General features: G+C 35.2%; 1 protein-coding gene across 2 annotated transcripts; it reads left to right on the top strand.

The window, feature by feature from the left end:
- Positions 1–4,868: 4,868 nt before the first annotated feature.
- LOC149080029 (histone H3.3 type c-like) lies at positions 4,869–20,933 on the top strand. 2 transcript variants are annotated; one of them, XM_089238972.1, is made up of 4 exons: positions 4,869–4,921; positions 13,268–13,432; positions 14,426–14,584; positions 20,688–20,933. In XM_089238972.1, exons 2-4 carry the CDS (start codon positions 13,361–13,363, stop codon positions 20,916–20,918), a joined length of 462 nt encoding a protein of 153 aa, XP_089095098.1. In that variant the 5' UTR covers positions 4,869–4,921; positions 13,268–13,360; the 3' UTR covers positions 20,919–20,933. The 2 variants fall into 2 exon arrangements, with proteins under 2 accessions (XP_089095098.1, XP_089095097.1); XM_089238971.1 differs by lacking the exon at positions 4,869–4,921 and adding an exon at positions 5,642–5,823.
- The last annotated feature ends 2,134 nt before the right edge of the window (positions 20,934–23,067 follow it).

The raw sequence follows: 23,067 nt of genomic DNA, 5'->3' as shown, positions 1-23,067 counted from the left end.
AATGCACCGTAACCTTCGAAAACTGAATGCACCGTAACCTTCGAAAACTGAATGCACCGTAACCTTCGAAAACTGAATGCACCGTAACCTTCGAAAACTGAATGCACCGTAACCTTCGAAAACTGAATGCACCGTAACCTTCGAAAACTGAATGCACCGTAACCTTCGAAAACTGAATGCACCGTAACCTTCGAAAACTGAATGCACCGTAACCTTCGAAAACTGAATGCACCGTAACCTTCGAAAAAGTGTAGCACCGCGTCTGACACCAGTGTTACCATGAGAATTTGAAGCTCTGTCCTCTTTCACCTGAAGCGAAATCTCCTGTACTGCGTCTATAGAAACGGGTTTTATTTCTCTTCCAGGACGAACAGCCAACGATCCTGTGGTTTCAAATTTCATTATCATACTCCGAAGGTTTTTAACATTCATTGGACCTTTTTCGAATCCTCTTCCAAGTCCGATATTTCCATAGAGCAGTTACTGCGGAATTGCTGTTTTGGTAAAACAATTTGACTAAGAAAGCGCGATCTTGTAAACTTATCGTCATTGTGAGCACCAAACACATTGTGAAACAAGATCTCCGCGAATGTTTCTAGGTAATATAAAAGCTGCTGCTTGCCATCAAATAAATTTATATGTTTACTACAGGTAGCCTACTCAAATTGAAACGGAACCATGTGCAACTAATTTATTTCCTCCGAAAAAAAAATTCCCATCATATTTCATGAAGTCTTCCACAAAATTTCACACTTTTCTGATGACTGGTACTAAGTAGTCGCCTAACGTCAAATATGACTTGAAAATTTGGTCATTTTCTTTGAATGACGTCAGTAAAAAAAATCACGTCATTTCAAAGTGATTTAATGACCGCGAACAATAAAGGTCAGGAAATAACGTGATACTTGATGACCTTAATGAAATATCAGGTCATTTCATGACCTTCATGGCTAATGAAGGTCATGAAATGACGTGATATTAAATGGCGTAAATGATTTTGCGTCATAAAAATCACAAATTTCTTTCGAACTCAAAAACTCTGTTCCGCATAAAAATACCAAAATTATCCAAAATGTTTATTAATAAACCTTCAGAGGGTGTTTCAAAATTACCCTAGGCCTATTCGTTACTGGTTGTCACAAGAGAAATGAAAGTACTTTTAATTGCAATTTTGTTTGATATGTAAAACTTTTAAATGAGTAATTGTTCATATAAATTTATCAACATGACTGTCGCACCCGCATGTAACATCCCAGGAGAAAAGAAGGCCAGAAAGCCCAGTCGGCCACATTGGAAAAGAGGCAGATTGTCCCACCGGCGCCCCGTGTAAATTGCTCCCCCACTTGGTGCTGTGGCACCAACTTTGGAATTTATATGTCATACATGCATAAGCGGAGCCCGATTTTGGATTGTTCGTACTGTCTGCACATGGTGGTTTTTTTTTAAATATATCTGTAGTATTTTTTGATGTGTCACACGTGCATTTCTCTGCACATGACTTTTAGTAAATTGCAACTTTCACTGTCGCACCCGCATGTAACTCCTCAAGTGAAAACAAGGACAGGAGACCAGACAGTTCGGAGGTGCAGGAAATAACAAGAAGAACAAGATTGTATGTCGACAAATCAAATAACTTCATACGTAGTCAAAAACAACGCGCCGATTGAGACCCTTGTCGCGAGGCGTTCCATGTTTTCCCTGATAAGGAGTGATGTTCTCGTCTTGTAACATATTGTTCTTTCATATCCACAATAGATATTCTTGGGAGTGGGGATGGTGGGGGTGGTTGGGGGTCTCCCTTCGCGGTGCGTAGGGGTTGTTGGGGTGCTATGGACTGTATCATGTATGGATATAGCCATTATAAAGGCTAAAGAGGTCAGGAGTCAGATGATGGACAACTTAGGTACATAACATATCTTTAAAAAGTGCTTCAGGGACTATTAGTTTGTTATTAAAAAACAACAACCGATGAGCTATGTATATCTGATCTCGTAGCTTGTAGTACTGTTTGACAGTGCTTGAACATCTGTCAGAGGGCCAACCATTCTTATTATAATGAATTATCTCTTGAAGGGTTGGGCCAAGCTCAGTACATTTCTGGAATTGTTTCAGTTTCCTCTCACTAATAGGCAGTGATCTGCAAATTTCATGTACAACATGCAACATTTCTGGATCGTCTACACCCGTACAATGCGTCACAGGAGTTAGATGACCTGAACATTGGCTCTGGAAACTATGAACATACCCAAAATGATCTTCCTACACTGCATACAGACGTTAATCAAAAGATTACTCGAGTGGGGAGAATTTGTAAACGCCCAATATATTCGAATGACTATGTAACCTAAAAGCTTAAGAGAGGGATGTCATGTATAGATATAGCCATCATAAAGGCTAAAGAGGTCAGGGGTCAGATGATGGAGAACATAGGTACATAACCGACTGCGCCGGCGGGGCCTTGTCGCGGGTGTCGAGACGAAGGGGGAATTGCACTCGATGTGCTGCCCTGACTTTGTCGAGCGGTGATGTGCCCGGGGATTGGGCGTTTGGGTGTGTGGTTGTGCTGCTTGGGAGTTGGCGGGGTGTTGGTCCGAACCGGATGTGCTTTCCTGGCCGGCTTGAGTTTTTTCCGGCACGCCACGATCTCACGATCAATGAGCTTTTATCGCAAAAGCGACAGAGCCTGGGCGTGCTCAGTTCTAAACTAAACTGAATTAAATTTAACAACACAGGATGCAATTATAATTGCATCCCTATCATGTTTTTTACGGAAGATCAGAGGATCTGTGAAATCTGCCAACAATTGAAAAAGATGAAGTGAATTCTTTGACGTGTACATTGAACTAAAAAGATGCGTTTTTTAAAATCTTTTTTTTTTTCGATAATTGCAAATAATTATATTTATGATTATTATATTTTTCAAAGATAAAAAATAAAAGAAAACGAAAAAAAAAAAATTACTGCCATTGGCTAAACTCAGCAAGAGATTACTTAACGGAAATTGTATAACTAATTAATGGTGTAGCAGTAGTAGGTAGGGCCTCCAAAAAATGGCTCGGGGATCCATGATGTTCTTAAGTCAGCCACCTCGTTGGGCAATTTGCCTGTTGTGGCGTTGTATTTGTATTTGTATTTTATCGAGGATCCTTTTACTTTCCTAGGGCGTTCAACCGGAAAGTGAAAGGACGAGGGTTCGATTTCCCGCAGGGGCACAGTTGAATTTTCTCTTTCCAAAATATATCTTCGCGCAGCCAGCTGTTAAAAACCTTTGTCTGTATATCATTATCGTCAGACATCGTTCGCTGTCAATGTAGACTGACGAAAATGTTACTGTACGAAAGATTAACTATACTATTGTGCAAGCGCAAAACTCATCAATATTTTCCAAAATGACAAATAATGGCCCAGGGTGGTGGCAGGAGCTATGGGTGTGTGTCTATCTTTTTTATATCGTAAACCTCTTGCTGATAAGTTCTGTCATCAGAGTCGCAACTAGGTACTTTGTCAGCGCAAGCACGTATTTTACCGCCACCGTATAATGTACAAGGAGCAGTAAAAAGAGTGAATTCGAGCCCTTCCCTCTATTTCAGCACCCGGTGCACCAAACCAGCACCTCCTAGAGATAGAAAGGCCTCTGCACTGTTTGCCATAAACGTCATTAGGACTACCTAGAAAGTTTGTCACATTTTGAAACACAGAATCCTATTTCGTTTCTTCTTATTTTTGCGTAGAATCTTCCTGATTGGATCACAAATACCGCATAGTGATTGGATGTGGGGCATAGAAATCGCCAATTCTGAGCCCGATCATTTCATTTCCTCACAACGATGATACTGGTACGAGCAGAGAATTTTTTCCCTGAATATTCTGAGGGAAAATGGACTACTTACTGACGTCACAAGCAGACTGCGGAGGCCTTCTATCTGTAGAAGGTGCTGACCAAACCGGTCTGCTTCCCCACTAGTTGCGACCTTGTGTGTCATTCATGGAAGCTCACTTTGCTACAAAGCTGTAATCCTCACTGTTTGGGGGGGGGGCAGTGTCGTCTTAACGCTTGAACCCACCCGGGCACGACCCAGAGGCCTCAAGAGAAGAAGGGTCCCCACAAAAACGAGATCTGATTGAAATTTTCGAAAGTGAGCATGTAAATTTGTAAACAACCATTTTTAGGCAGGTTAGGGCCTTAGAAAACTCAGTTGGCGCGGGGAAGAGGGGGTGTGATGCTCTTAAGACGGCCCTGTGGGGGGGACAGTCAATATAGGATGATTATTACAAAGGTAAGAGTGACAATAAGTAGTCGTCAAAAATAATCTTATGAACAACAAAAATATTTCACAAGTTCCTATTATACTGAAATGATCGGTGGCATTTTTGGGGAAATATTTTTTTCTTTGATTCTATAAGTGAAAATCTGATTTTTATAACCGATGATTTTCCTACGTTAAAATAACGTTTGGTTTTTGTTATGCCGATTTCATGCTTATGAGCGGTTGATTCATATATCCAGTGATTTTTTTTAGCGGTGGCTACTATATTATAATTTCAGCAATATTTGGCAGCTTTGTTCGCTTTTCGCCAGGCCCGCCATTTGGGTCTAGAAGGTCTTCTGCTCTAGAAGGTATTGGTCAGGGGGGCCGTTGCCCCCTTGGCTTTTGAAAATACACTAAAAATGGTGTATATATATATACATACATTGAGTACATTTTCTTTGCCCCCCCCCCCCGGAAAAAGTTGAAATGACGGCCCTGCTTTCCGCATCATTTTTAGCAATAATTGGCAATGTCCCGTATTTTCCCGTATTTGGAATACCAATTTCTCTCGAGGAAATATGGTCATTCTACTTTTACAGGATTGAAAGCTGACTTCTGATTGGTCATATTTTTCAAGACTCGTGGTAAACATTAAATTAATTTCAAGAAACGTAAGTACTCCTGTTGTATATTATTTTTTACGCTGCTTGTTTTATTTTTGAATAATTTGGGTTCTTAATGTTTACAGTTTCATTGACATTGTGTAAGTAAAAGTAGGTAAAGCTTCAGTTTTGAGTCAACCTTGATTTTAGAGATGCAAGCATGGCTGAAGCGTTTGGTTGTGGTGGGCCGAGAAATAATCACATCCAAGCCCCCAATTCAGGGGTCCCATATAATAACCTTTTGGCAATTAATAAGCTTTTTTTGGCCCCTACAAGCTTGGGGTCTCTAATTATTGTCCCGGTTGCGCCCACGTAATTATGATCGTGGATGTAAAGGTGTGTGATATTGTACGTGAATAACTTTATTCTGCTTGAAACTGATTGGTCTTGAATTATTCGTTTTAAAATATCGAGTATTAGTGCAAAGTTTTGTTGTCTTTGAAAAATTATTTTAAAATTTTGAAATAGATTTCATATGAAAATGAAAACAAACCATAAAATGGTGGGGGAGGGGGAAAGGGGCAAAGCTACAGTTTCAAACAAAACATCAATGTTTGATAAAAGAATGAAATATTCCGACAATTTCGTTAAATAATTCAAATTTAGGTGTTAATTTACTTTGTAGAGTGTTTACCTGTTTACCAGTGTTTTTCAGGTGATTAGAAACTTTTATCACCCATTTTGAGGTGGAAAGACCAACAAACGTGTAAACGACTTGAACAAACAATCAAGTAAAAAGCGGTTATTTTGGTTGTGGTTGGCTTTGTCCAATGTTTAACCCGAGAATGGGACGTGTTAATTCGTACATAATGCCTTTAGTTAATTTCAATTATATTATAATTTTAGAATTTTAGCTTCATGATATAGATCGCGTTCAATTTCATAACGATCAAAAGTTTTTGCTTAATCAGGTATTTTCAAGCAATACATATTCATTCAATACTTAAGCTGGTGGTGACATTCCATAACAAAGTCATGGGCCCCCACAAGAGTACGGCTGACAGGGCTCCAGCCCGATTCCCATCATTTTTTTACGCTGTAAATTCACTAGAGGGGCCATGATCAAAGTGCTAGTTCTTTTTTATAGAGCCAGTATTTTCTTTATGAACTTTTCCTAGTTAAGTACTAGTAAGCACTTCTCAAAAATCGTTTTATTTCAACTCATTTTGACGTTTGAAGGTTTATTGTGGTAGAAATGGAAAATACCAAAAGGTGTTGTAATTGAATAAATAGATTTGCCTGAAGGCCTGTTTACATTCGTTAAGTGATTTAGTAGTTAACTAAATTTTAAGTTGTCAAGTTCTCAAAAACATGTCCACACATTAAGTGGATTTAGTGAACACCGATTGGATGATTTTCGAAGGGGGCCCACTGGCGCATGCCCCTATCGTCTACATACATTTTAAATTACTTTACAACTTAAAATTTAGTTAACTACTAAATGCGTGTAATTGAGCCTTTAGATCAAGGGCGTAGTATAATATTATGAGTTGTGGACTACTAAAAGACAGTTCCTTTTGCCAGCATAACTATGAAGTTTGCCAATAAATTTTACAAAAAAAAGTTTATAATTGTTTTATAATTAGCCTATAAAAGTTATAAGTAGATCCCAGATTATATTGATTTTGTGGTGAAGTAGAACCAGAGTCTAACTATGCACATGTGCCGGCCTCATGTTATCCAATGATCATCCACTCTTTCATCGCTTATGTTGGGACAAATTTTAGAGCACTTGACAACTTAAAATTTAGTTAGCTACTCAATCACTTGAGTCGTGCAAAGAGACCTATACTTATATTGGAACAGATGTAGCATGATCTCTTTTTGGAGATGTTTTGTGTTGGCAAGAAAATAATGATTGTGATGAATTGCTAAAGGCCAAAAAAGGATGCCACTAGGAAAAAAATCAATGTGAGAATCTTGTACGTGATAGAAATTAAACTTCTAGGTTTGACATGGCTAGATTCGCCTCAATTAAATTTAATTTTAATTATACTTAAAATTGAATTTAGAAATTTTAATTTTGAATAAGATTGATCTTGTTGACCCTTCTCTTTCTTAAACCTCCTCCTTTAAACTTGACCTATTTTATTCCTTAAACCCCAAGACACCATCCTTCCCATAGAATTCCAACAAGTTTTGCTTCATACAGAGAATCATAATTGAACTTGATGTAAATCCCATGTGGGGTAGATTTATTCGTTAGAAATTTCTGGCAATAATCAGGGTTGGCTCTAAATCAGTGGAAGGGGGGGGGGGGGTTTAATACAGAAGTGAAGAGTAGAAAAAATGAAGTGCTCTGGATGTATGTTGTTATGACAGCAAGTCAGTTAGGAGCTGGTGCTGTGACGTCACAAAACTTGCATTCGCGTGCGAAATGTGCTTTCATGTGTGTCCAGGGGGGTGCAGCATCATGGGGATATTAAAAGGTAATAAACTGCCTTTGTCCGGCACAAACCATCCAACCAACCCCCACCAAATTTTATGGTGGGGGTTGGTTGTTAATTGTTAATGTATTAACAATTGTTAATGTATTAACAATTAACAGTTAATGTATTAATTGTTAATTATTTAACAATGTCTATTGTTATCAATAGACATTCTACATGGCCGAATGTCTATTGATTTCCCCATAACCACCACCACAACCCATCTGCTTCTCAGATCTTCATCGCACAATCAGTTATGTTACAAAACAGGTTTTGAAGGAAGTGTCAGATGTTGCTTCTCTTGACCAATTTATTTAATTTTCATTATCCAAGGCTATTGGCTACTGACTAATATTTAAAACAAGGTTGGGGTTTTGGACGTCCAAAACTGGTTTCAGACAGGACACGTGGGGTAAACTTTCTAAAACTGTCCAAAACTGTCTGAAACTGTCCAAAACCTCTAAGTTTCAAAATGTTATGTGGAAACCATTGAATTTTTTTCCCCCCATGATACTAACATATTAAAAAAAAAATACTAGCAGAAAATAAAACTAATTAAATCAAAAATATTTCAAAAAGGTGTCATTTGGTTTTTTTCTAAGTTAATTGTTTCACCAAATTTATGGTTTTAGGCTGGAAATCTGATAGTAAATTAATATCTATATATATAAAATTTATTTTCTGTCTGTCTGTCAGTGGGTGTGTGTTCTCTATACAAATCTACAATTTTAGATCGATCGTCGCCAAATTTTACATATATACCAAATGAGACCCGACTTAAACGGTAGGCTACTTTAAAATTTTGTCAGAGCAGGGCAAGTGTCCTAAATGGGCAAAAAACTGTGGGGCAACAATGGTTTTTGGGCCTCAACAATCACTTTGGTTACCGTGGTTCCCTAGCAATGTGTTTCAGACGTGTATATGCCTTTACAATGGTTTGTCACATCTTTAATCCTGTTAGTATATGTATAATCATGGAGGAATGAATATAAGGAGGTGACATCAGGCACGAAAATTGAAGCCGTTGTGGCAACCCTATGGACTGACAAGTCAGCCCAAACAAACCACTCTTTTCCCTATACTTAACATGTGTTTTTCCGGATCAAATTCTTTTAAAATAATAACTAAATAAATTTAAGCACCATGAATGTTTAATGTATCTTCAGGTAATCTACATGATCTGATAAAGGGGAAAGATAAAACTTTATCCTTGCATAAAAGGGGTTTTTATATTTTTAATTTATTTTTGAAAGGGGAAGATCATTTTTCCCTCTCAACTCGTCATAAGTTTTTAGTTCGGTGCCTTCAATTTATTTTAAAAATTCAATGTATCCCATTAATGTCTATGGGAATATGATTAATTAAAATAATATGAAGCTCCAATAAAATGCAATTTTCATAATTTTTTCTATCAACTGTTTATGTTGCCTTTTTGTTTCGTTCGTAATTATGATAGATCCGGGACATTTCAAAAGTGTTTCAGGCCCATGGGCGCTTGTCTTAAGCTTTATATGAGGAATTTTGATTTCTGAATCAATTCTGAGGTGCTCTAACACCTTCTGACAGGGCCGTAGCTAGGATTTTTGCCACCCGGGGCAAACAGCATTTTGCCGCCCCCTTGTCTCAAAGTACTGGAGGTGCTCGAGCGTCCTCCGCCACTATGTATCTATGATTTTGCTGCCTGTAGGCTGTACAAATTTCGGCACCCTTCTTCTGTACCACTCTCATATTCTTGAATACGTATTACTGAAATATATGCCGCCCATCCGAACTTTCCGCTATGTAGATGTAGTATTGAGAATAAAAAAACTTTTTTTACGAGCCGCGATAAGTCATCTCTGTGGCCTATAGTATTTAGGAAAATAATCACTTGGGCGGTTTTTTTCCCCCTCTTCATTTTGTACATATTACTTTGCTTTTAAAGTGGTATGTGTACGAAAATTTGACAAAAAACAGTTTCGAATTGAATTTGAAATCTAAAATTGTCTGTGTTCGAGTTTTCGTTCAGCATGGACTGGAAATATTTCTACAATATTTTAATATAAACAACTGAAAGGCTTATATGCTAATGTTTTTTGCAAAAAAAGTCAGATTTTTTCAAACACCGCTTGTTCAAGTGTCTTTAAACATTGTCTCTCTCTCAGCACTGAGGTGTTACATGCTTTTGCAGAATTTTTAAAAAATTTAAATGCTGAGAAGAAATTTTGTGGCACAAGATATGGGTAAATTTTGCAAAAGGTTCCATGTTGTTAAAATTAATATTCCAAAACAAATAACTACTAAAATTGTAAAAGCTCTCTTTCAATTGTATAAATATATCCACAGAATTTGAGAAAAAAAAATTGAGTTATTGAAGTGAAGAGAAAATTTTTAAATGATTTTTAAAAATGGGGATGTTTCTCATAGGAAAGCATGAAAAGCCACGGTTTATTTGAACTTAGTTGGTCCCTTTAATAGAGCGATCACTGGCTTCATCTGGCAACCCAGATTTCCCATGCTTTCTCAACAGACTCACTTGTCACGTCACCTCCTGTTATTCTTTCCTCCATGATGTATAATAGTTTATGCCTTTATAATGGCTCGCCACATTTTCAATACTCTCAGTAATGAGGCTTTTTGAATAGACGTCATAATCATCATCAGCATCACTTTGAGGGTCGGGAAAAGGGGAATCTTCATAGAAATCAGTATTGAAATTGCTGATTTTACTGTAGAAATGCAGAAATTTGGTGGGGTTTTCTGTCACATCAATAATTTTAAAAATTGTATTGAATTCTGGATTTCTGAAACACGTTCAGTTTGCTTAGAGATATATGAAGCCCAGGAGATTAAATATGAAATAATTAGCTGGACCTATTTCTGAGTTGGATATCCATGTAATAACATTTTGATTTAAACTTTTTATTTATATCTTCTCAAACATGAAAATTAAGTTCTCTGTATTGTCTTTTAATATTCAACTGTATAAATTGATATAGTTTAGGATGTTTTAAAATTAATTATGGGCCCGTAAAGTACATCGAAGAAATTCCACAGCTTTAATTAAGCATTTTTTTGGAAGCAGAAACAGGCAGATGGATGACTTGAAGTTCAGGGGGGGGGGGGAAAGAATGAAAATAGTTAACGCCCCTTAAGAAAAAAAAAGTATTCATTTCTATGTTTCTTTAAATCTAGATTTCTTTATTTCATGATTCGCGCAGGAAGTTGCCATATTGATTAAATTAGACACGGTTTGCATGTCCTCAAAGAAAGAGGGAGGGAGATATCATGTGATCCAAACAGCCTCTCATTGAAGAAAATCTGGGCAGCTCCGGGTATTATAGCTAGTCACTCATATAACTGTTTAAATAAATACTGTTTTAAATTTTTTAGTTTGTTGTAAATGTTATTTTTACTTCACATCTTATTTTTCATGTATGATTATGAAGCAGGTACTGTATTTAGGACAGTGCTTGTCCAAAACACTGCAGAATCTGTCCAAACACTGCAGAATCTGTCCAAACACTTTTCTTTAAAAAATTTGTTATATTGAAGGTACCAAATATGCATAGTCGCAGTTATAATCATTGCATTATTGTGAAAGTCAACATAAATATTTTTTATTAGATAGCAGTGTAGTGTTTATTTGATGCAAATTGTTCCATTTTGACTTTTCAAACTTTTTTCCTTTCTATTTTACATTCTCAATTTTCAAACACTGATTACACCTACATGATGATAAAAGACTTCAAGACCCAAAATTTTTGTTAAATTTAAATTGTTGCTCTTATGAGGCTAGAAGCTAATATTTAACCGAATAAATTCAAACTATGTTTACAATTCTATCACATGGGTGACAGCAATAAGAAAAACACTGCAAGAAGGCTTATCAAAAGACTGTCTTCAACACATTTTTTTATTTTCGTGTTCCCCAAGTTATGCATCAATTGAAAGAATATTTTCAAATTTTGTTATCTTAGAAATCATCTTGGCACAGATACGGCAGCTAAATCAGTTACGTGTCATCAAATGTTAAAAGGCGCAGCTGCGCTTGATTATTAGAGTTTGATTATTACTTAAGTTTAATTTCATTCTGTAGTCATATCTATTGCTTTTTTCTAATTTTCATGTGACAAATTTCTATCCCATTCTTGTATCTTTCATGTTTCCATAAATCTAATATTTAACCTCAAGACAGTTCAGTTTTCAATTGTTCGATAACCTGATATCAGTCATATAACCCATTGCACATACTGTTTTGAATTTCAAAATTTTATTATATTTAATGTAATTTTAATAATATAATATAATTTATATAATATAAAGTTTATTATTTGATTACAGAAATTACCTCTTCATCAAATTGCAAAATTTTTCACTTATAGTTATAAATAGGAGGTTTTGGACAGTACGATAAAAACCATGGTATTTACCGTGGTTTTTACCGCACTGTCCAAAACCTTGCCAACCCTGATTTAAAACTGCAAATCTTCAAAAATAAAAGTTTAAAATTCTGATGTTTCTGAATTGAAGCACATAGTGGGTGCTGTATTTTTTACCTTAATCTCTGTTGTGAATAGCCATGCTAACATTTCATCCGCTGAGCAATGTTCTTCAGAACAGTTTAACAAATTTTAATAAAAATAGATTTCTCTAATACCATACAAATGATGAATGATATAAAATGATTGATGAATACCATGAAATGGAACAGTTTCCCAACTGATGATCAGTAGGGCCTAACTGTTTCCTTAAATCAGGCTTTGAGCATGGGCAAGCAATACTACAGTGATTCCGATCTCAGAACAGTAGAATAATGTAGCAACTAAGATCAATTATTAATCCTATGTGAATATTGATAGTATAAGTTGCAATTTGTATGCTTTTTACAGTTACAGAATAGATTAATTGGATAATTCAAACTTCTTTTCTGTCTCCTTGAGCTTTGAATTAACCAAGTTTGACTGTATTTGTAATATGCAAATTATGTTATATCTGTACTGTCTTGGAAAAGTTGTGTTTAAGCACAATGAAACAATTTACATGCTCGATACATGTTTTAAAAAATCTGAACATTCTTAAATTTTTAAATTTTATTCATCACATTAACAAAATGTACACTACACAAAACAAAGAAAATCCATCCAAGGGATTGTTATTGATCCATACCGGTGGACACAATTATTTTTTATTCAATTTTCAAACACGAAAAATTAAATAGTTATAATAAACTGATCATAATTAGAAAAAAACAACCTCAAGACAAAGAAATCATCTATGAATATAACAGATACATATACACAGACACAAAATATTACATTGATTTAAATTAAGATGAGTGATTATTCTTATTCATATAAATAAAATAGAAGTAGATATATATTGAAGTTATTAAAAAAAGGTTAAAAATTTAAATAAAATCTTATGTTATTGAATATTCAATGAAAATATTTATCATTGTTTTTTCTCCCCTTAATATGATTGTGGGTGTTAAAAGTTTTGCGCAGAAATCACTTTTATCCAATAAGCATGCAAAATGTAATGCCTGACTGAAAATTTGTTATGGGTGTACTTTGCTGAAATCAGTGCTATAAGCAATGAAAATACAATACATAGCTAAACATTCTGAAATTCATGGGACAGGGATAAACTTTGTTATATGTGAAAATTTGTAATATTAGTGTTCATTATATGTGTGCATACAACTGTATATATATACTATATCACATTGTTTAAAATGTTCAACTTTTGTCCAGTCTATTATGTTGACACTTCTTTCATTTGCTGGTTACGTGTGCTTATGGCTACATTTTCACAGAATTCCAAGTTGCTGCCATAGGGAGGTTTTACTATGTTTTCATTTATATAGATGTTGATATTACAATACTGTTTGATTAAACACATTTAAGTTCTCTAAAAGAATATTTATCTTTGCTGTTCTGTATAGATTTTGCCACTGGAAGAAACACGTTATTATGCATATCAATGTTTCGCCTTATAATCTGTATCTGGTGATCTGGTGATTTGAAGAAGTACAAGAATGCCGCGAACCACACACACTCCTTCCAAAAAAAGCCGTTCATCATATCATGCAGTTCCATCAACTTCTGGGGTATAATTTATTGGGTTTTCTTTCTATAAGAGTCATCTTATATTTTTTAATACAGTCAAACCTTAATAAAACAAATTTCCATAACCCTTTAAGCAGCATAGCAGAAATCACTTAACCCCTTATAAAATGTCATATCTTTTTTTAATACATTAGGTTTTCTTCTGAATTTCAGTTGGTGAAAAGTATGGGGTATAGGCTAAAGTGTTTCTCATTGAGAAATCAACTTTACAAAATATCTGGGCTTGTCAATGCTAAAATAAGAAGCCTTTAAAGAGGCAAGATATTTCACCAGTGCCGCTCAAAACAAATGGATACAGAGTTTTATTTGAACCTTGTATACCAGAGGATTATGATATTCATTCTAGTCTCAAGCACCGCCTATGTCCATCATCATGAACAATCATCTTTTGACTTTCATTGCTCTTGAAAAACCAGACATTTTTTCCGAAGTTAAGGCCTTCTAATGTGAAAAGTGGTCCTTGTGTTTAAGATTACCTTATAGGTGAATGAAGAATTCAAAGCACTAAAATTAAATATCATGTATATTTAAAATTAATGTGCAATAGTTCCGCTGTAGAGAAAAACTAACTATTCTAATAGTTGCTCAGATTATTCTAACTTAAAAAAAGTACTAGTATAAATAGTAGGTGTACCAGTGTGTTTTACCATAATAAATTAAATACCAAAAATGCTCAAAAAGGCAAAGATTTAGTTTTTTATTTTGTAATCTTATAAATTTTGTTAATATTGTCACTTTGGTGATAATGTTTGATAAACAGTAAAGTGAAAAAAGTACTTTAGCCATTTTGAATTTCTGATATATATTGGAGTCTCATTATTCATTGTTGTACTGAAGATGTTAATTAAGAGTTCCTTTCCCTTTCAGTAACTGCTGATCCAATTTTATGATTAAACTGCAGAAAAGACTATTTTATATCCTGCATTAATATGTATGGTAATTTTTTTATCCCAAATTTATTCATCTCACAACAGGTGTCTAATAAAAGTGTAACTGCATCTGCCAGAGCTTTAGCTCGATCTCAACATGGATCTGGACCACCTCCTGTACCAGCTGCTGCTTCTAGAGCAAAACGGCGTTTCCGCCCTGGGGAAAGAGCACTGAGAGAAATACGAAAATATCAACAAACCTCTGTGAGTTCATAGATTTGAATCTTTACTAGTAAAAGCTTTTGGTAACAATTTTGGCGATTTCATGCTCAATTTAGCCACCTGGTGGCTAAATTGAGCAAAGACATGCATTCATTTGGTTGTTTTGTAATTCTTACAGTGCATTGGTAGATGTTTAATTTGGCTCAATATCATAATGGTGTTAAATTTAAGCAAAGATGTGCTTATTGAACACCAAGTGAAAAAAATAAAATTAATTGATATATGAATGTACTAGTAAGAAGTCTTTTGTGGAGATAGTAAAAGTTTCTGCCAAATATTACTTGTAAAATAACAAAAGCCTTAGAATCTCTGCACATTTCGTTTGTTGAATTTAGTAGACAGAAACTTCCTGAAACATTACTTTTTGATAAAGTCAGCATTTTACTTCTACTATTGGATCTGTCATCAACCTGATTTTGACTCAGAAAATTGATAAACTCATATAGCACATTCAGGTAATATAAAATACATCTTTTATTTTTTAGATTATTTCAACTTGAAATATGATAGAAACCTGAAACTTGCATTTCTATAAAGGTTGGATTCTGGTCTTTGCATTGACAAATATGCCATATTTAAAAATAGATGTTATGTCTAAAAAAAGCATTAAAAAATTTTTTAAAACTTTTTTTCATTTTCGTCGGGTAATATAGAATATTGCTGTTAAAATGAGAAAAATTCCACAAATATTTCAATTCTGACCACAAATAATACATTTTGTTATCAATGGTATAAGCATACTTAAGTCAAGTAGTAGTAATAAAAAAATCTCATTTGATTTCAATAAATGCAAATAAAGATTGTCTACTTGCAGTAATCACAAATAATATAGTAAGCATTTTCTGGTTTAGAGTTAAGTTACATGACATACACTGCATTTACAATTCTCCTCTTATATCTCCGGAAAACTTGCCTTTGCAAAATATCACATCTGGAGTTGATGAAGTAATGTTCAGTTCACTGAGATGATTTGCCTGCGAAGAAAGATGTTTTATGTTCTTTCTGTCCATTTTTAGTTTCTTTTTATATACAAATGCCTTTGTGTGAAAAATTCTTTCTGTTGTCCTTTTTTAGGTTAAACATTTTTCGTACTAACCGTGTTGTCACCTCGATCTTAAAAAGTTTCCAACTGAGTATTGGATGATGATGATAGAACAAAGGTGTTCCTGGTTTAATTCCCCCATTAAATTTCTTTTTCACTGGTAGAGGGGAAGGGGAAATATCTTCAGATAAAACAAAATCAAGTGTTTTTGAGCAACCAGCTACCGGTGAAAATGTAAGATCTCATTCAGTCTGGTGGGTGGATTCTCAACCTGTTCTACACCAGAAGATATTCTTGATGGACCAAATGACAACAAAGTGCCCAAAAAGTGCTCCTCAGTGAAAATATTCCCTGTTGCTGGATATATCCCGGTAACTTTGAAGCCAATGACCACAATATCACCTGTTTGGACCTTTAAATATGCCCTTCCAAACAGTTCCATCACATCAAACACACCAAGTGGACGAGAACCGTGTCTTAGAAATATTCACACTTCACTGTAAAAGTTTTTAAAGGCCTAGTGTATGCTTTATGTATGCTTTATCTAAAGCATAGTTTCCAAAACTTTTTGTTCCATCGCCCTCTTCCATAATTTGTTTTTCTTATCACCCCCCTCAACTTAAGAGCCAACCCATAGGGTCCTATACTAAACTCAAAGCTTCTACTGCCCCCCTTAGACTCTTCCATCACCCACTCTGGGAAACAGTGATCTAGAGGTTGCAATTTCTGCTATGTGTGCAATGATATACAAATTATTTTAATGTGATTGTCATTGGCAATGTTAATCACATCTATGTTTCTAATATGGGTAGAATGCCCATCTAATACCAGCAGAAATGGAGACTCTTCTGTGGGCTTCGCGTGTCTCACAAAAGGTTGGACTCATTTCGTAAAAATTTTAGTTTCCACCCATCCACTTGGGTGACAGGCTGCAATCTCGCCACATGGTGCACTCTTCATGAGTACTTCACTCATGTTTTTGCCGTGGAAAATTACCAAAGGTGCGGCGAAATGACCCCGAACACTCTTACTAGAGATGATGGTCACCAACGTCCCCTTATCAGCTGATGTTAGAGCCCCTATTTGCCATTTACCATGGAATGCTATTATTTTTGAATGTCTACTTTGGATAACTGAGAATCCAGTATCGTCCATATTGCATACTCTCTCAGCAGCATACTCTGTGTTCTTCTAAAAAGTTTTTCAAACAAATCCAAAAATTTGCCAACTTCTTCCTTGTTAAGTCCTCTGGTTTTGGAAATGGATGTGCCTGTGGGTTTTTGAATGGTTAATTTCAATTTTAATTCTCTTCATGAAAACCATAAAAACCAGTCTTTGCCAGCTTTTCCATCTGTCCTGAAAGGGTGGGGTTATTTTATTGCAAACAGCAAGCTCTGAAATGCTAATGCACAAACATCTCTTTAGGTGAGAACAAAAAAAAAAATTTTCAAAATAATTCGGTAGTGGGTAGAAACTTATTTTACAATCATATTAAGTATTTATCCTTTGTATAACATAGTCACTTTAAACATTACATGTAATTAACGTGTGTATTTCCAGTGGGAATATTTATATTGAAAAGCAATATTTGAGATTTTTGACGTGACAGTTTAAACCATCAAAAACTGCCATGCATCAAAAACTGCCATGTATCAAAAACTGCCATGCATCAAAAACCTGCCAACAATTCATAATTGCTCTCAATGTCTGATCAGTGCTGGTTATGTAACATCACGTGACAAGCAAACATTTAGTATGGTCCAGGAAAAAAAATACCTACATGTGATCAATTGCTAAAAACTGACCATTCTTTCACTTCATGTTTTATGTTTATGCTCAAGTTGGATTTTTTTGCTTCTCTGAGACTACGATTTCAGTTTGTGCTCTCTTTCCATCAGAGGAGAATCGATCTAGTAATTTTGCTGTAGTTGTCACTGTATTCGTGTTTGTTTAGAGCTTCAGCTCATCTTGTTTTACTCTGCAGAAGCATAAGAATAAATAGTTTTGTTTCCTTCCATGCTTATCAAAGAACTTAGAGAGTTGTGAAAAGAATAGTGAAAGATGGAACGCTGGCTCAAAACAGGCACACTTGGCAGAAGGACAACAATTGATAAAATCGATATCCCACCGTATAGCCAGCACAGCTTCAGTAGAACCAAACTCAGTAGAAGCAACGAATAGGACTCTTGTTGCTAAACCAGCTAACAAGAAATGTTCAATTGACGACAAGTTAAAGCCTCATGTCAAATTACAAATGCATGATGCTAGTTATGTAAAGTTCTCCCCAGCATGACCCAACCCACACGGGTAAAGGGCTTATATCCTGGAAGGGACAGAGCCGGGATCTTGCCTGGTCTGACACTTATGTAAAGTGGGGCTTTATACCAACTGGAAATGAAGAAAAACCTGATGCACTTTGTGTTGTGTGTAAAAGTAGTTCTCAGCAACAGCTCTTTGGTTCCTGCCAAGTTGTAACACTATTTCACTACAAAACACCCTACTCTCAGCACATGCTCATCGTCATACTTTGAAAAACTTGCAAAAGACCTAGAGTTGTCTCTACAGAAGCTGCAATTTGATAACTGCATGTGGAAACCACATGAAGTGTTTTTCTGACTTTTCTACCTAATTGATCGTGCTGGCATATCTCACACAATTGGTAAGAAGTTATTAAAGCCATGTATGATAGAAGCTGCAAAATGCTTGTTTGGAGAAAACAGGTTAAGGAGCTCAAATCTATTCCATTAGCTGACAATACTGTCAATCGGCGATTAAATACATCAGTGTTTGGCTGGAAAAGTGCTTCAACGATTAGCTAAGAAGTTGTCCGTTTTGGACGATGCTATGTTGCCACCACCAGTTGTTGTTGAATTTAGTTATATATCTACTACCTTCTAATACCCACTTATAAATACTGCTAATACTCTACAAAATACTTCTAATAATCTACAAAATACTTTAATAATCTACAAAATACTTCTAATAATCTACAAAATACTTCTAATAATCTACTAATATCTGATCTTTATATTAATTTAGTCTTCATATTTACTATAGTTGGTGTTGGTTTGGCATACTAAACCTGGGGGGGGGGGCAAATTCACTCTCTCTCTTCCATTGACATACTCATTCTACATTTCGGATAAGAATGGTGTATGCCAAAATTCACACTGAACCCGGACGACCAAGTACAGTGAGTAGTAATTTTTTCCAGTGTTCTGTATTTTGTTGTTATTTATTGTTAAAAACCATTTCATCAAACATTTTTCTACTATTTTCTTGTTCTTTTGACAGTTTCTTGCATTTCATGAATTATAATGTGAATACTTAAATGAGAAATCAGTGATACTGTGTGTGTATCAGTTGTTATGATTAAAAAAACCCCATGGATATTTATTTGTTAGTACTACTTGCACAGCAGTGAAATATGGTAGACTAAGTCAATAAGATACTCGCAAACTGTAGCACAAGATGTTTAGAGATGTTGTGTGTTTGGTACCTTCTTTTTTCTTCACCAATGGTTTTTCTGATACAGGAACTATTACAAAAACTGCACCATGGCGATCAAACAGCACATTGATATTGAAGAAAGTCTGTACACCAAGCGTTTGGTGTTCGAACTTTGTGGTGAGAAACAAAAAAAAAGCCGCTCGGAATCTTCTGTGAACTGTCTAAGCAATGATCTAATGAGGCTTTTCGAATAGACGTCATAAACATCATCAGCATCACTCCTGAGATACACACTGGATGATCTCCATAGAGATCAATTTTAGCGTAGAAATGCGGAAATTTATTGGAGTTTTCCCGCCACATCAATAATTTTAAAAATTGAATTTAATCTTTGGTTTTCGAAATATTGAGCTCGCTTAGAGATACAAAGCCTAGCAAATTAAATATAAAATAATGAGCCAGACCCACTTTTTAGGTGGATATTCATGCAATAACATTGATTTCAACTTTTTATTTATATCTTCTCAAGCGGGAAAATGAGAATTAATGTGTCCATATTGTCTTATATTATCCAATTGCATCAATCCATATAGTTTAGAATGTTTTTAAATAAATTATGGGCCCATTTTAATTACATCGAAGTACCGCAGCTTTAATCAAGCACTTTTGAAGGAAATACAGGCTGATAGATAACTTGAAGTTTAAAATAAAATTCAAAATTTCTAGTTTCCATTAAAAAAAAGAAAAAATGATTAATTTCTGTGTTTCTTTAATTTAAATTTGTTTCTTTCATGAATTGCACAGGAAGTCGCCATATTGGTTATCTTGTATGTCCCTCAAAAAAAAGGGAAGTACCATGTGATCCAAAAAGCCTCATTAGTCCTGTTGTGCAGAAAATGAAAAAGGGAGGAGAAAAAAAATGATTAACTGAGCATGTTCTCTGTTATCCTGAAGCTATGTATATAACCAGGATGACCAAATGGAAAAAAAAAAGGCAAAAAAAGCGGAAATTTTTATTGATACATAGCTCATGTTAAAAATTTACAAATTCACAATTTAAAAATTTCAAAGTGTTTTTAAGAAATCTTCACAAAATTGACATTTTTACTAAAATGATGAAATAGTCAAATATTATGGAAAAATAGTTGTCACGTAAAATATGGGTCAATGGTCACACTATGTGTAATTCACAAATATATTTTTGGACACTAATCTACTGCATGTGAGGATTCTTGTTCGTTCGAGCGAGTGCAGACTTTTGGGACACTTTGTATATTTTAGAAATATTAAAAATTTGTTAAAGGTTCCACGGAATAGCCTCATAATGATTAAGGCTTGGATTTTCATGACCTAAAAATCAAACGATGTTGATCAGTTAAAAAATATTAAATTAAGATTTTTTAACCTATAAACAATGATGCTTCATCTTTAGGTCATATAAATCCAAACCCTAGTAATCATCAATCAATTCTTAAAAAATTTTAAGAATATCTGTGCTAGATATATATTCTGATCATTTCTTTTAATGTTTTATTTTGCAAGTTTTTATTGTTTTTTCTGCATGTTCTAATAACATGGTGCTTCCTATCACAGTCATTGTTGCTTAGGAAGTTGCCATTTGCAAGATTAGTGCGACAGGTATGTTCTGAGATCACTGCAGAGGTTCACCTGTTTGAAGCAAGAGCACTGGAAGCCTTACAAGAAGCCTCAGAAGCATATCTTGTATCTATCTTTGAAGATGGCATGCTGTGTGCTTTACATGCGCGACGTAAAACTCTTATGGTTCGAGATATTCAGTTGGCACGGCGTATAAGGGGTTGCTGAGTGCAAATGATGATTTGTTTGATTATATTTTGACCCTTTCAAATTTTGTTTTTGCTGCATTATATGTTTATTATTTTTGATTTTCTTTTTCATTTTTAATTGTAAGAGTGTTTATTTTATTGTTATAAGTTGAATTTACACAAGTTTCAGAAGAAAATGTGCCTGGAAGTTTTGTGGATTCCGATATCATTTTGTTTTCTTTATGGTTTTTCATTGTTCATTTTCATTACACAAGACCAGGAGTCTGTTAAAGTAACTATTTTTGGTCAAGATAGATCGCATTAAGTTGTATTATTATATTGACTACATCAAATATTCTGCCTTCCTAAGATGTGGAAGTAGTTTTTGTTTGTGTGTCTGTCTGTATCCTGAACTATTGAAAGCAGAATCGCTGTAAATTTTTGTTTAGTGCCTTATAGTTCTCATCCCTAAAAAAATAGGTAAAATAAATCTTATTAAGCAAATGAAACTTTATGTATATGAAAATAAAATTATTTTTTTTCAATGACACAAGTTGCTGAATTCTTTTCTCATATGGTTTGCTTTCCATGGATTAAACTTTGGGCGGAGCAAGTCTATTCAAATTTCACTACAGACATGCATGTTCAACTTCACTGATTGTAGAAAACTGTATCTCTTGGAATTAGTATTGCAGTTATATGATCACTAGAAGAAGAGAAAAACTGATCACAATATTGACACCTCTTACTGCAATGAAATCAAAGTTCCTAAGGATGCTGCATAATGTCAACCCTAAATTCTAAAGTGTCATTCATCATCCTTGTCTCCACTACACCTGCTTTCTCTCTTGACCCCTTACGCTAATGCTCGAATGCCACTCACAATGCTTTGAAATTTTGTACTGGAGCTTGGTCACGTGTTAAATTCAAGTAAAATCTTGTCTTGACCTGTCATGTTTATTAGTGGAAGCTTACCTTTTGTCTTATTCTCTAGGAAAAAAATTAACATGTAGGAGTTAAAACATAGCCATCTTTTTCAATAAAATCTATCATTTTAGAAACTGATCCTCCATTTTTGTTCTATGGTGATGATATTGAAGAAAATATCCCAAAAGTTATTGTTAGATCCCACAAACTATCGTTATCGGACGAGTTCTTTTAACCATTTCTGACGTTTTTTAACATTTGTCAAAGTTGAACCCCTTACAGACTTTTGGCAATAAATTTGGGTGATGTGAATTTGAAGTATCAGCAATAAATATAAAAACTGGTGTCCTTGTTCACTTGTTAGAAATAGATTTCTCCTGCATGATCATCAACATCCTTCACCCTCCCTAATGCGTTCTCTTTCTACTATATATCTCTCTACTTATGTGTAGTAGCAAGATGCTTTATATACATTTCATATGTATGGGGGAATCACTAAACACCTGAGTACAGAAAGAGTGGTGAGGGAAAAAACTTCCGCTCATAAGGTTACAATAAGGATTTGCGATGATGAGAAAATAGGTAGAAAAAAAAACCAGCTTGTAATGTGTATTTCTTTCATTTGCATTGGGATGAGATATCTCGTCTCTGATCGTTAAAAAGTTAGATCAGAGGTCAACCCTTTTCTAGTAGTGAGCACTGCCTGTACCCATCATCAAAAGAAGAGAACCCTTACGGCAAATTTGACATGCGAATGCATAAACTTGGGATGATTTCAATCCTTGAATGCTATTTTGTACAAAGTGTTCAATTAAACGTTCATCAAGTGCTCGCGAGCACGAAATCGGATACGAGCATTCACGACTATGGGTACTTCAGGGAGCACCATGGTGAAAATGCCTAGGTTAGAGTATCCTACTGTTTAAGTCAGGCCTTGCTTGGTCAAACTGTTCCCGAGACTTTGAGCTTTGCAAAAAAGGTTTCAATTTTTAGTAGAGAAACTAGAAACGAAAATTTATTGTCACCCGGGTCCAGTTTCCATTTTGGTGCCCCTCCTTCCGTAATCTTGAACGGAAAAACAGTAAAGTTGCCCCTTTTCTGATCCAGGGCACCAGACACCCCCCGCCCCGACAGGGCCGTCATTTCAACTTTTTCCGGGGGGGGGGGGGCAAAGAACATGTACTCTCCAAATGATGGGCCTGCCCCCCGACCTCCCTTGGTTATGGCCCTGATTTCGAGCTAGTGTTACTTAGACAAAATAA

Source organism: Pholcus phalangioides, unplaced genomic scaffold (assembly GCF_987345545.1).
Source record: "Pholcus phalangioides strain wild (caught in Gottingen) unplaced genomic scaffold, Ppha-v1.0 ptg000011l_1, whole genome shotgun sequence".
Taxonomy (NCBI): domain Eukaryota; kingdom Metazoa; phylum Arthropoda; class Arachnida; order Araneae; family Pholcidae; genus Pholcus; species Pholcus phalangioides.
The sequence above is the reverse complement of the archived record's forward strand: the minus strand, read 5'-3'. Positions and strand labels throughout refer to the sequence as shown.

Bases quoted from the DNA above. Each gene is read 5' to 3' on its own strand.
- LOC149080029 (XM_089238972.1), top strand. From the start codon at position 13,361: ATGCCGCGAACCACACACACTCCTTCCAAAAAAAGCCGTTCATCATAT. The intron at 13,433-14,425 runs GTATAATTTATT...ATCTCACAACAG, and splicing joins CAGTTCCATCAACTTCTGGG to GTGTCTAATAAAAGTGTAAC. The intron at 14,585-20,687 runs GTGAGTTCATAG...TTCCTATCACAG, and splicing joins GAAAATATCAACAAACCTCT to TCATTGTTGCTTAGGAAGTT.